This window comes from Hippopotamus amphibius, chromosome 1, assembly GCF_030028045.1.
Source record: "Hippopotamus amphibius kiboko isolate mHipAmp2 chromosome 1, mHipAmp2.hap2, whole genome shotgun sequence".
Lineage (NCBI taxonomy): Eukaryota > Metazoa > Chordata > Mammalia > Artiodactyla > Hippopotamidae > Hippopotamus > Hippopotamus amphibius.
Genome location: NC_080186.1, coordinates 194,600,969 through 194,616,871, shown reverse-complemented (window position 1 = coordinate 194,616,871; position 15,903 = coordinate 194,600,969). Strand labels below are relative to the sequence as shown.

Sequence of the window (15,903 nt, the reverse complement as noted above, 5' to 3'; positions counted from 1 at the left end):
ACACTGAACGTCATCATCTGTGCAACTTCGCTTTGAATGTCTGACGTGAAGAAAAACAAATATTTTACTGGAGAAAAACAAAATGATTAGAATTCTATCAAAATTACACATATTTTCACTAAAAAATGCCACTGGAGTGGTATCACTTGTCAAGGAGCTTAAAATACATAATTCAATGTAAAATATTTTGGACTATAATAATGACTGCAACAAATCCAATAATTATAAATCTATGGAAAGTTATACCCTGTTAACTCACAGCAGGGGTAGTTCATCTACTATTACCCTTTGTGAACAGTGACAGTAATTATTGGCTACAATTCTTATGAAAGAAAACAGTGTGAAATGAGAAGACTTTTATACTCTGTATACATTCCAAAAGCATTCTTTATTTTGGACTATGGCAGCTGATTTAAAACGGTTCTGGTCATCAGTCTGTTTCTTAAAAGTAAACCACTAATTTAAACTCTCTCACTTAGTGAGTCTCCCACTTTAACTTGCAGCAAGCAGAATTAAACTGACCTTATTTCTCTGATATATAACTTTTCAATTTCTCTTAAAAAAGTATTCATACATCAGTATCCTCACATATTACCACCTTCTGAATATTTTTATTAATGAGAGTCTCATTCTCATACATGAAAGAAAAGGAATATACCATACACAAAATGAAGCATACATCAAGGGCAAAAATGACTTACGTACTAGATCAAGGCTCCAAAGTAGAGGTCATACAAGATATATAAACATATAATAAAACATAATAAACTTTTATTTGTCTATGAACTACCCTAATTTATATTATAATTATAATTTTAAATGTAAAAAATGTATTGGTAGAAAATGTTAAGTATATAATTTATAAGTAATTAAGTGCATATACATAAAAGATTCATGCTCAAAAAATTTTATGGATAAAAGTACATGATTAAAAGTGCTGGAAATCAGTGATTCCCAAATCATCTTTGGTGATAGATCTTTTTACAAATTATTTCCAATTGGGTTTAGACTGATACATTTGTAAGGATACCGTATAAGTTTTGTGGAAATATAAAATTGCTATAAAAGTTTCTAAAAGTTTTTCATTTTGTGGCTTTCTTCATGTTGGCATGGATCTATGTAATTCACATTGAATAGCACTGTCTAGATCACCTGCTTTCTCAGTCCTCAGCAATTATTCCCTGGTTGGCAATAAAGACTGCTTTGCATATGTTCATAAAAGAAATATATCAAGAAAGCAAAAAATTTAAAGTTTTCAACTGATGAAAGGTAAATTGGATATGATCCCAAAATTTAAATTTCTGGTAATGGTGAATGGACAATGGTAGACTAGTGTTTCCAACCAAATTGCCCACTAAGAAAAAGTTTTTAAAACTGTAAAAATTATATTTAAATATAAGACAAAGAGATAAAAATAATGAAGGATCACTGTGTTAAGATTCTGAGGAAGAGAGATATTTAACAAAAATTGGGACTGATATTTTTTTCCTGGATAAATTGGCTAATTCTACAAGAGGTACTGGGAGGGTACACTGTCCTTTGCTAGCCTCTAGGAAGTAGGGAAACAAAAGTTGTGGTTCAGGGGGTATATCTTGTAAACTTTCCCTGCCCTACATTTTAAGTTGGCCCCTGGGAGGCTATACTCTAAAAGCAAGGATGAGTTAGAAGCAGACCAGCTCACAGAGTAATTGCAGCTTAGCTTCAAATAAACTCAATCCCTGAAATCAGAAAAAAGCCTTCCCAGATTGCAGTGTTCCCACATATGACAGAGATTATAAAGTTATTAAAAGACAGAGTGATTCAGAAAAAAAACTCTAGAACTATAAAATGCATTTGTCAAATTAAAAATGAAATGGACCCACAGCAAATTACTTAGAACTGAATTCAGTATCACTAAACTGGAAAATATATTACTAAATCAGTAAATATTTATCAGGAAGCACAGCAAAAATACAGGACAGAAAATATAGAAAAGACAGTAAAGGACAAAAAATACATTAAAAAGAAAAAAGAGGCCTAACATACATGTAATTGGAGTAAATGGAGTCCCAGGAGAAGAGATAATAGGGCAGAAATTATATTAATAATCACAAGAAATATTCCAAAACCAATGAAAAATATCAAGCAATACATTCATGAAGTCATATAAGTCCAAAACAGACAATATAAAAGGAATCTTGCACCTATACACTCATAACAAATAAAACAAAGTCAAATACAAGAAAAGAATCTTAAAAATGGTAAACATATATTAGAAACAGTGGAAGTGAATACAGTGGAATGCCACTTTTAAAGTACTAAAAGAAAATTAATGGCCAACTAATCATCTATTCCCAGTGGAAATATTCATCAGGGAAAAGGGTAAAAAAAACTAGATGAAAAACTAAGAGAATTCATCACAAGCTGACTGTTCCAGTAAATTAACTCAAGACTGTTCTTCAAGTTAAAGGAAAATGATCCCAGATTGAAATTCAGAGTAGCAAAGGAAAGAAGAGTAATAAAAAAGGTAAACATGTTCATAAAAATGGATCAATATTTTAAAATAAAACAATAATATTTCAGGAATTTAAATATAGAAGGGATTACAGTACACAGAAATAACTGAATAAATGTTGGGAAAGAAAGAAAGAAAGTTAAAGGGTTTTAGGACCTATGTGATGATCAGAAATGTGGTAAAAGTATCATTAACTTTAGAATTTCATAAAATCAAGTTTGCATGTAAGGTAATTAGTAGATTAACAGTAAAAGAACATATACCTAGTAAGTTAACAGAGGGGAGAAATGAAATAATAAATATTAAATTATCAAAAAGAAAGAAAAAAGGGCAAGAAATATGAATGTAGAGCAAAAAGGAAGCAACAGATCTTTGTTACAGACTAAAAGTTAGTGTCACCCCAAAATTCATATGTTGAAACCTAATTCCCAATGAGATTGTATTTGGGGGTGGGGCCTTTGGGAAATGATTAGGTCATAAGAGTGGAGCCCTCAAAAAGGGATTAGAGCCCTTAAAAGAAGGCCCCAGAGAGCTCCCTTGTCCCTTCTGCCACAGGTAAAAGTCAGCTATGAACCAAGAAATGGGCCCTCACCAGATTCTAAATCTCTAGCACCCTGATCTTGTACTTCTCAGCCTCCAGGATTGTGAGAAATAAATTTCTCTTGCTTGTAAGCCAAACAGTCTACGGTATTCTGTTATAGCAGTCCAAATGGACTAAGTCCCTTACATTAGAATAATAGACGATAAAGTGAAAACTCATGTGCAAATAAATTACACATTAATTTAAATATAGGGCTATGCATGGTCTAGTTAGCTCTACCTTCCGGGAACTTCATGGATGGAATTTAAGAGAAATTTGTACTGCTAAGAATTAGATCACAAAGGAAAAAAAATGAGTCACACATAAAAAGCATTAATCTGAAATAAAGAACTCCACAGGAGTTTCTGAGTACCATTGTGTGGTTTCTTTTGTTGACTCTAGTCAAGTCCCTGTAGGATGAAGTGAGTCATGCAGAACAGCAGAACTCTATCCCCACACCTGTGTAAATTAACCTGGGATATATTCCAGCTATCTAGACTCCTTGGATGGCACTTCCAGAAAAGCTGGTATGCCCAGCACTGGAAATAAAGCAGGATATCAATAAAAATCATAACCACATTCAACTGAAGAACATGATACATCAGCATATAATTAAACAGAAAAAGTAACAATGCATTTATTGAATGTAAATACCCATGAAATCACAACTAACTTCTTAATAAGTGTGTTATGCTTTACTTATAAATTAAACAAGCGATACGATGAAATGACGCCAAGACATTTACATTAGAGAGCAAACTTACCTATATAGAGAGAAGATTTGTGGGTGGGCACAGAATCATCAATAAAGGCTGTTCCTAGGGTATAAAGAGGAGTTCCTCCTGTTCCCAGAAATAGTTGTCCCAAAATAAAGACATACAAGTAGTAGAAAAGTGAAGAACTTGAAGTAGTACAACTGGTTTTATTCTTTGCTGTTAAGCATGTATCTTCAGGGAAAAAAAAAATGTGAATTTATCAAAATTTTAGCTAATTTAAATGCCTTATAAATTATACTTGCCTAACATAACCTTCCTTATATCTTCCAATCACTTCACTTTGATTATACTCAATATATTTTAAAATACAGATATTATTAAAGAAAATTTATGAAATATTACATCAAAATTTTAACAATACAGAACAAAACTGAGAAACATTACTTTAAGAACCAAAATTAACAAATTGTATAAACACAATTGAATCAAGTGGTGCCACGGAAGGACAGTTTTTGAATTGAAGGAAAAAAAAAACCACTAGACTTGATTTTTTTCCAAGTCATAAATACAATATAACCACCATATTGACTTCTTCTTTTAAAAAGACTTTTTTTTGTCACCACCATATTGATTTTATCTTAACAATCTTAAACACTTTGAAAAGTGTGCTTAGATTACAGGATATTTTGGCCAAAACAGTAATTCTCAATATTCACTACAAAGCAGTAATATTTAGAAATTATGTCTACTTCTTTTTTACAGGTCAAATTACTTTGTTACATTTATATTTTGAAGCAATCTTTGGGTCCATAGGATGTTCTTTTGAATATCTTCAAAGGAAAAATAGTTATCTTTTTTTTCTTTTTTTTTAAATTGAAGTATAGTAGACTTACAATGTTGGGTTAGTTTCTGGTGTTTAGCAAAGTGACTCAGTTATACATATATATATTGTTTTTCATATTGTTTTCCATTATGGTTTATTACCGGATATTGAACATATTTAGTTTCCTGTGCTATACAGTAGGACCATTTTGTTTATCTATTTTATACAGATTGTATCTGCTAATCCCAAACTCCTAATTTATCCCTCTCCTACCCCCTTTCTCCTTTGGTAACCCTAAAAGCTTGTCTATGAGTCTGTTTCTGTTTTGTAAATAAGTTCATTTGTATTGTATTTTAGATTTCACATATAAATGATATCATATGTTATGTCTTTCTCTTTCTGGCTTACTTCACTTACTATGATAATCTCTAGATCCATCCATGTTACTACAAGTGGCATTATTTCATTCTTTTTTTATGGCTGAGTAGTATTCCATTGTATGTATGGTATCTTCTTTATCCATTCATCCATCAATGCACATTTAGTATGCTTCCATGTCTTGGCTATTGTAAACAGTGCTGCTATGAACACTGGGGTACATGCATCTTTTCAAACTAGAGTTTTCTCTGAATATATGTCCAGGAGTGGGACTGCTGGATCACGTGGCAACCCTGTTTTTAGTTTTTTAAGGAACCACCATACTGTTTCCACAGTGGCTGCACCAATTTACATTCCCACCAACAGTATAAGAGGGTTCCCTTTTCTCCACACCCTCCTCAGCATTTGATATTTTTAGATTTTTTAATGATGGCCATTTTGGCCAGTGTGAGGTGATACCTCACTATAGTTTTGATTTGCATTTCTCTAATAATTAGTGATGTTGAACATCTTTTCATGAACCTATTGGCCATCTGTATGTCTTCTTTGGAGAAATGTCTATTTAGGTCTTCTGCCCATTTTTTGATTGGGTTGTTCTTTTTGTTATTGAGTTGTGTGAGCTGTTTGTATATTTTGGAAATTAAGCCCTTGTCAGTCACATCATTTGCAAATATTTTCTCCCAGTCTGTAGGTTGTCTTGTTGCTTTCTTTATGGTTTCCTTTGCTGTGCAAAAGCTTATAAGTGTGATTAGGTCCCATTTGTTTATTTTTGCTTTTATTTCTATTGCCTTGGGAGACTGACCTAAGAAAACATTGCTAAAATTTATGTTAGTGTTTTCTCTATGTTCTCTTCTAGAAGTTTTATGGTGTCATGTCTTATATTTAAGTATTTAACCCATTTTGAGTTTACTTTTGTGTGTGGTGTGAGGGAGTGTGTTCTAATGCCATTGATTTACATGCGGCTGTCCAGCTTTCCCAGCACCACTTGCCGGAAGAGACTTCTTTTCCCATTGTATATTCCTGCCTCCTTTGTTGAAGATTAATTGACCATAGGCGTGTGGGTTTTCCTGGGCTCTCCATTCTGTTTCATTGATCCACGTCTGTTTTTGTGCCAAGACAACACTGTTTTCATTACTGTAGCTTTGTAGTATTGCCTGAAGTCTGGGAGGGTTATGCCTCCAGCTTTGCTCTTTTTCCTCAGAACTGCTTTGGCAATTCTGAGTCTTTTATGGTTCTGTATAATATATATATATAATCTGTTTAGGATTATTTGTTCTAGTTCTGTGATCTGATAGGGAGTACATTAAATCTATAGATTGCTTTGGGTAGTATGGCCGCTTTAACAATATTAATTCTTCCTATCCAAGAGCATGGGATATCTTTCCATTTCTTTAAATTATCTTCAGTTTTCTTTATCAATGTTTTATAGTTCTCAGAATAAGTCTTTCACCTCCTTGGTCCGGTTTATTCCTAAGTACTTTAATTTTTTTAATGCAATTCTAAAAGAGATTGTATTTTTACCCTTTCTGCTTTTTCAGTGTTAGTGTAAAGAAATGAAACAAACTTCTGTATGTTAAACTTGAACCCTGCTACCTTGCTGAATTCATTTATCAACTCTAGTAGTTTTTGTGTGGCGTCTTCAGGGTTTTCTATATATCGCATCATCTGCATATAATGATAATTTTACCTCTTCCTTTCCAATTTGGATACCTGACAAATAGTTATCTTTAGGATTTGATATAAAATCTTTTAAAAAATCACATTCAAAGCCTGGGTATTAACATAATCCATATTTCCTAAACTCATCATATAATATTAACGAACTAAAAGACTCATTAAAAATATATTTCCAACCCTCTCCCTTTGAATCTGCTGTTGTATCTAGGAATTTGCATTCTAACAATGACCTCAGCTAATTCTATTTTTATTTCCTTGATTTCAGATCAAGATTTATTATTTCCTGATTGATGAGATATAAGGCCCCTAAAGCACCAATCCTGAATATTCTTTAAATTGTCATTGTCATTAAATTTTCAGATGCAAATTCTATGCATAAAAATGTTTTTAAATTTTATATCTAAAATATACTCTATAATATTGTATATATTTATGTTACAATAGGTTGATGTTGACTGTTGCTTTGTCATATACGGCTTTTATTATGTTGAGGTAATCTCCTCCTATGCCTACTTTCTGCAGAGTTTTTATCATAAATGGATGTTGAATTTTGTCAAAAGCTTTTTTGGCATCTACTGAGAATATCATATGGTTTTTACCCTTCAATTTGTTAATATGATGTATCACATTGATTGATTTGCCTATGTTGAAGAATCCTTGAATACCAAGGAAAAACTCCACTTGATCATGGTGTATAATCTTTTTAATGTGCTGTTGAATTCTGTTTGCTAGTATTTTGTTGAGGATTTTTGCATCTATATTCATCAGTGATATATGACAAACCAACAGCCAACATCATTCTAAATGATGAAAAACTGAAAGCATTCCCTCTAAGAACAGGAACAAGACAAGGGTGCCCACTCTCACCATTATTATTCAACATAGTTTTGGAAGTTTTAGCTACAGCAATCAGAGAAGAAAACGAAATAAAAGGAATCCAAATTGGAAAAAAAGAAGTAAAATTATCACTCTTTGCAGATGACATGATATTATACACAGAAAACCCTAAAGATGCTACCAGAAAACTGCTAGCACTAATCGATGAATTTAGTAAAGTAGCAGCATACAAAATTAATGCACAGAAATCTCTTGCATGCCTATACACTAACAACAAAAGAGCAGAAAGAGAGATTAAGGGAATGCTCCCATTCACCATTGCAGCAAAAAAGAATAAAATACCTAGGAATAAACCTGCCTAAGGAGGCAAAAGACCTGTATGCAGAAAACTATACGATACTGATAAAAGAAATCAAAGACAATACAGACAGATGGAGGGACATACGATGTTCCTGGAAGAATCAACATTGTGAAAATGACTATACTACCCAAAGCAACTATGGATTCAATGCAATCCCTATCAAATTACCAATGGCATTTTTCACAGAACTAGAACAAGAAATTTTATGATTTTCATGGAAACACAAAAGACCCCGAATAGCCAAAACAATCTTGAAAAGGAAAGACAGAGCTGGAGGAATCAGGGTCCCTGACTTCAAACTATACTACAAGACTACAGTGATCAAGACAGTATGGTACTGGCTCAAAAACAGAAATATAGATCAATGGAACAGAACAGAGAGCCCAGAGATAAACCCACGCACATATGAACACCTTTTCTTTGACAAAGGAGGCAAGAACATACAATGGAGAAAAGACAGCCTCTTCAATAAGTGGTGCTGAGAAAATTGGACAGCTACATGTAAAAGAATGAAATTAGAACACTTCCTAACACCATACACAAAAATAAACTCGAAAAGGATTAAAGAGCTAAATGTAAGGCCAGATACTATAAAACTCTTAGAGGAAAACATAGGCAGAACAGTCTATGACATAAATCAAAGCAAGATCCTTTTTGATCCACCTCGTAGAATAATGGAAATAAAATAAAAAATAAACAAATGGGACCTAATCAAACTTAAAAGCTTTCGCACAGCGAAAACAACCATAAACAAGATGACAACCCTCAGAAGGGAGAAAATATCTGCCAACAAAGCAACTGACAAAGGATTAATCTCCAAAATATACAAGCAACTCATGCAGTTCAATGTCAAAAAAGCAAATAACTCAATCTAAAACTAGGTGGAAGACCTAAATAGACATTTCTCCAAAGAACATGCAGATGGCTAACAAACACATGAATAGATTCTCAACATCACTCATCATTAGAGAAATGAGGTATCACCTCACACCAGTCAGAATGGCTGTCATCAAAAAATCTAGAACAATAAATGCTGGAGAGGGTGTGAAGAAAAGGAACCCTCCTGCACTGTTGGTGGGAATGTAAGTTGGTGCAGCAACTATGGAAAACAGTATGGAGGCTCTTTAAAAAACTAAAAATAGAACTACCATATGACCCAACAATCCCACTCTTGGGGCTATACCCTGAGAAAACCATAATCCAAAAAGAAACATGTACCACAACGTTCACTGCAGTACTATTCACAATAGCCAGGACATGGAAGCAACCTAAATTCCCATCAACAGATGAATGGATAAAGAAGATTTGGCATATATATATAATGGAATATTACTCAGCCATAAAAAGGAATGAAATTGAGTTATCTGTAGTGAGGTGGATGGACCTAGATTCTGTCATACAGAGTGGAGTAAGCCAGAAAGAGAAAAACAAACACCATATGCTAACTCACATGTATGGAATCCAAAAAATGGTACTGATGAACCCTGTCACTACAGGGCAAGAATAAAGATGCAGATGTAGAGAACGGACATAAGGACACAGGGTGGGGGGTGAAGGGTAAGCTGGAATGAAGTGAGAGAGTAGCACTGACATATATACACCATCAAATGTAAAATAGATAGCTAGTGGGAAGCTGCTGCATAACACAGGGAGATCAACTCAATGATTGGTGATGACTTACAGGGGTGGGATAGGGAGGGAGGGAAGGATTCACAGGAGGGAGGGGATACGGGGATATATGTATAAATACAGCTGATTCACTTTGTTGTACAGCAGAAACTGGCACAACAGGATAAAGCAATTATACTCCAATAAAAAATAAAAAGAGGTTGACGGATATTTTGGCAGACAATTTATATTTATAACTGGTCTAGGTCTGCATTATTTGTGATATTTCCCTGGTCATGTCAAACATTTGAATTATAATTCTTGCTTTCATTATTCACTTTCCTGGAGGTAGTAGATTAGACTAACAATCTCTTACTACTTAATACATTGCAAAATTGAACATACATACATGCATTATTAGTTTACTATTTTCTCCTATTTCCTTTTTATAATAGGTAAATTGCCTTTAGGAAAATATCTTTCTGTAATAATCTGGTAGACATTTTGATTATATGAGTATTCTGTGGGGTTGTGGTGTTTGTTCTTCCCAGATAAAGTAGTCAACGGGTTTCAATATGCTTATTTAAATAAATTTTAAATACAACAGAAGAATATCAAGAAAAAAAATCCAAGTTCTCCCTTACCTCTGTCTGCCTCCACTTAATGCTCTCCCATGTAACTTAGATGGAGGCAATAACCCCTCTTAACAGTTCCTTTGATCATTTTTCAGACATTTTCTCACATATTCACAAGTTTTATATCCATTTACATTTTTACATGTGTATGATCATATTAAACATACTATCTTTATATTCAACAACTTCCAGTTTTCACTTCTTATGTCCTAGACATCCTTGATGTTGGAACTTAAATCTGTATTTAAATTTCTTTGTAGGCACTGTTATAATATTCCACAGCATAAATGTGATTTATTTGCCAAGTCCACAACTTCTATTTAATAATAATATTACATATATTATTTAACATTATGATATTATACATACATTTAAGTCAAAACAATGTTGTGATGAATATTTTTAAAATTTATCTTGGCATATTTGTGCAAGCCTATCATCAGACAGATTCCAAAAAGTAGAACTGCTGGGTCAACGTGTATAAATATTTATATTTGGGACTTCCTAGGTGGCACAGTGGTTAAGAATCTGCCTGCCATTGCAGGGGACACGGGTTCAATCCCTGCTCCAGGAAGATCCCATATGTAGTGGAGCAACTAAGTCCGTGCACCACAACTATTAAGCCTGTGCTCTAGAGCCCGCGAACCACAACTGTTGAGCCCGTGTGCTGCAACTACTGAAGGCCGCGTGCCTAGAGCCTGTGCTCCTCAACAAGAGAAGCCAATGCAATGAGGAGCCCACACACCACAAGAAAGAGTAGCCCCACTCAAACAGTAGCTCCTGCTCACTGCAACTATAGAAAGCCTGTGTACAGCAACAAAGACCCATCACAGCCAATAAATAAATAAATTTATTTAAAAAAATTTATATTTGATTTGCCAAATTGCCTTATCAAAAAGCTATAAAAATATGCAATCCCATTAGCAATGCAGCAATGCTTTTGAAAAACTCATCAATGAAATTAAGCATTTTTCCATATGTTTATTGGCCACCTGCACATTTTTCTGTGAACTAACATTTCAAACTTACTTCAGAGCTTCTGAGTCAGATATCTGACTTATAAAAGTCTTCCCTTCTCCATGATTACATACAAGTTTATTAAAGCTACGTTTTATCCTAGCAGTTTTACTACTTTATTTTTTAATTCATATATAACATATTTTAGTGGGAAGAGAGAGGGATTCAGCATTCTGTTGGGTTAACCAAAGAGTATATATTTTATTAGATTTCCTATGTATGGGTTTATTTCCGGATAATCAGTTTTGTGTCACTGATCTTTGCAGTCCCTCTCCACAGATCTGTTGTAAATACTTCAGCAAGGTTTGTGGGTATCAATATCTCAGCCTGGCTATAACCCATTTTACAGTACTGCATGAAAGGCTCTGTAACAGTTAACAGATCTTATTTTATCATTTTTCCCAAATAAACAAGGCCTAAGATCTATTTATGAAAACTACTATATCCAATATATTACTCTCTCTGCATTACTTCTGAAAAATTTCCTTCTTTTACTTTTCCTAAAATTAATAAAAATTGATAAGGAGACGTCAAACCACAGAAAGGCATGGATGAATCTTAAATACATATTGCTAAGTGAAAGAATCCAGTCCACAAAGGATATATACTTTATAATTCCAAATATATGACAATCTGACAAAGCAAAAGCATAGCAGTAGTTGCCAAGGGAAGAGGGGAGGATGGGTTGAATAGATGAAGCACCACAGGATTTTTTTTAAAGGGTAATGAAGCTATTCTATATGATGGTTTGACTGTGGATACATGACATTATACATTTGTCAAAATCCACTGAACTTTACAGTACAAAGAGTGAACTTTATACAAACTTTTAAAAATCACTTTAAATTTTTTAAATTCAATGATTTAAATTATCATTAATTTAATGATTTAATGATAAAAAATTAAAATCATTTCCAGGAGGAAATGCAGAATGTGACAAAAGAAAATGAGTGGAGTTTATATATAATCACTGTATTCTAGATGATAACTTCCCATTCTGTAATTAAAGAAACCAGGGCCCACTGGAGAAATAGTTGATTTTAGGACTGGAGCAGGAAATATACAGGATGAGCCTGCAGCATCTCAGAGTGCAAGAAAATAAGGAAGTTCTCAAAACAAACAAAAATATCTGCAATGATGGAGGTATGTCAAAGGGACAAAGGAGCCAACTGAAAAAACTCCATGTAGGCAAAGCTGGAAAAATTTGAGCAACAAAATAAAGTAGCATTGGATTATAATCTAAAGTATAAAATATAAATCCATGCATCTGCACAGAAAAAAAAATGATTGAATAAATAAATGTGGGAGAAGAGACAAATCTCTCATGCAGAATAATTCCAAGTAATTTATGTAGATACTCCATCCTCAAAGACATGGCACATAACACTCCATTTCTGAAGCGTGGGGTGCACATACTTTCTTCCAAATCATATAGTATAGAAAGTAGAAAAAGAGTGGCTTCACGATAGATTAACCTGAAAAATACTACCTGAGCCAGATGATCAAGGTTATCATCAAGAGTGATAAGTGATGTTGATAGCATATACCCTTGATATGATGTGATGAAAATGGCATTTTGCCTGTGTGTTCCTCACCCTGAAAATCCCATGAGTCCAGTCTAATTACAGGAAAAACATCAGACAGATCCCAGTTGAGAGGCATTTTACAAAATATCTGACCACTACTCCTCAGAACTGCTATGGTCATGAAAAAAAGAGCAAAATCTGAGAAATCATCACAGCCAAGAGGAGCCAAAGGGACATGACAACTAAATGTAATAAGGTAAACTGGATCAGATCTGAGAACAGAGAAAGAACACTAGGTAAAACTAAGTAAATCTACATAAAGTTTGGACGTCAGTGAACAAGTAGGAAATTTAATAAATGATGTGCCAATATTAACTCATTAATCATAAGAAAGGTAGCATACAAAGTAAGATGCTAACAATAGGGAAAAAGGTTGTGGTATATATGGAAACTATACTATCGTCACAATTTTTCCGTAAATTTAAAACTGTAAATTTAGAACTGTAAATTTGAAGGCAAGTTTATCAAAATTTTTTGAAGTATAGAATAAAACAACCAATTACAAATGAAGGCTTAAACTTTCATAAAAATTAAAAATAAATAAATAATATAAATATACAGCAGCAATTTTTATTAGGCAGATACTACCAGAAATGCAAAAACAGACATAAAAAGTTAAAACAGCAGACTAATTTTCATCTTTCCAAGTCCAAGACAGCAAATTGTTAAAAATAAGTCAGGATAGAAGGCCTAACAATATAATTAGTACCATTGAATTAAGGAAAACATGTCAAATTCTAGTCTTTTATAAAATTGTGTCTTGGACAATTCTAAAAAAAAAACTGACCAAATATTATGCAACAAAAATATCAATATACAATCCAAACAGTAAATTACAATAACAGTCTATGACGAAAGTGAAAAAGAAAGCCAGAAATTTATAAGACAGCAGAAAATGAAAAGGCCCATCTACCTGGAATTCAAAAAAATGAAAAATCCTATTAAACTATTCTTAGATGAAAAAATTATAATTACAAAATTTCTCAGAAATGATGCTAGAAACAAACCACATCGAAATTTATATGCTCTAACTAAAGTAGTTCTTATAGGAAAAGTATCTCATTCAAAAAAAAAAAAAAAGAAGTCAAAATAAAAACCATATAAAAATAAATCAGACATTGGACTTCCTAGGTGGCGCAGTGGTTAAGAATCCACCTGCCAATGCAGGGGACACGGGTTTGAGCCCTGTTCCGGGAAGATGCCACGGAGCAACTAAGCCCATGCGCCACAACTATTGAGCCTGTGCCCTAGGCCCGTGAGCCACAACTATTGAGCCCATGTGCAGTAACTATTGAAGCCCATGCTCCTAGAGCCCATGCTCTACAAGAGAAACCACTACAACGAGCCCTCACACCACAATGAAGAGTAGCCCCGCTCACAGCAACTAGAGAAAGTCCGTGTGCAGCAATGAAGACCCAACGCAGCAAATAAATAAATAAATAAATAAATTTATTTAAAAAAAAATAAAAAATAAAAATAAATCACACATTAATGAGTTGCCCCCAGCACTAACACCACTGGCACTAGATGAATTTATCATAAAATATTGATGGAGAAAATAACATGCAAAAGAATATCTAGGAAAAAGAAATACTGAAGAAAAGCAAGCAATTAAGAGGCATCTCTAATAAAAAGTAATAAAGAATTAACAAATGAATAGAAATCTGATTAATAAAATGTAATAAAATGTGTACAAAAAATAAATTCTTTGGAATAATCAGTAAAATAAACCACTAGCTAACATAATGAAAAGGAGAAATTACATATACACAAATAATACATTAAAAAAAGGAAATGAAGTATAAAAATCACAAGACTTACTTAGAGCAAATTTCTAGCAAATTAATTTGAAAATCTAAAATGGTTAATTCCCAAGCCCAGATCATTTCAGAGATGAATTTTACCAAAACTTTATATATTAAATAATAATAATGACGTAATAATGACAATAATATTGGGTTGGCCAAAAAGTTTGTTTGGGTTTTATCCGTAACATCTTATGGAACTTTTTGGCCAACCCAATAATAATGATAAACCTAGTGTTATTTAAACTATTCCAGAACTTAGAAACAGGATTAAAAACTACCAAAATGTTTTTATTGATTATAAATTGATAATAGCCTGTGAAAAAGATTAACAACACTGAAGAAAACCACAGACCAATCTCATATCTGAATATCAATGCAAAAAATTATAAACAAAATATTAGCAACAAAATCCAACAACATATGTAAAAAATACAGCACACCTTTTTAAAGAAGCACATTAGGAAGTCTATTAAAATTTAACATATTAGATCTAATTAGAAAAATCAAATGATTAGTTTCACAGATTTTAAGCAGACAATTGACAAACTGGCAAATGTCAACATAAAATAAGAATAGGTATTTCTTTCACATGACCAAATATATATGTATATAAGTGCGTATATGTATATGCACACATACAGACTGCTAAAATCAGGAGGAAGACAAGGATGCGCCCTAACTCTGCAACTTTTCATACTGTATTGGAGGGAAAGAGAAAGGAACTAGAGGCCTATGAAGTGAAAATCAAGAGGTAAAACAATTTCTATCTGCAGAAATTATAACTGTCTTTTTGGAATACTTAATTGGTTCCAGAACCAATGGAAAAATACTAAAAACAATAAAAAAATTTAGTAGAGTAGTAAAACATAAAATTAATTTTAAAAGAGACAAAAAAAGAATGTACAAAAAATAAGTAAGCTTCACATGTATAAGTTAGATGACATGATGGAAAAAAAGCCAATGTACAGTAAGAAAGATAAACTACATTTAGAAATAAATGTGAACATCCTATATGAATAATACTTTACTTAGCATCACTGAGAAGTAAGCAAGGTAGGACAAAACAAGAAACAGTATGTCACAGAGGCGAGGTGCCAGAGAAAAATTCTAAATCTGAACAGCAATCTTTCTATGTAAGGAAGAAATAAAAGCTGAGTAATTTATTCAGGAGGAACATCTGTCTCAACCAGAGAAAATCCCCTTTTATTCAGAACAGTGTTCCAGTCCCTTTTCTGCATACCTATTATGTTATGCAGGACACTAAAATAGTCCCCAAGATTCCCCATCCTAATTCCTGGGACTGCGAATATGACAACATCACACCTCTGATTATGTTACAGTGGCAAAAGGGATTCTGCAGAGTAAATTCACCTCACTAATTAA

General features: G+C 33.1%; 1 protein-coding gene across 1 annotated transcript in view; it reads right to left on the bottom strand.

The window, feature by feature from the left end:
- SLCO4C1 (solute carrier organic anion transporter family member 4C1) overlaps window positions 1-15,903 on the bottom strand; it is a 58,712-nt gene that overhangs the window by 20,093 nt on the left and 22,716 nt on the right. The window contains exon 3 of the mRNA XM_057695494.1: window positions 3,839-4,021. Coding sequence (XP_057551477.1) covers window positions 3,839-4,021 — 183 coding nt within the window. The remainder of the gene's footprint in view (window positions 1-3,838; window positions 4,022-15,903) is intronic.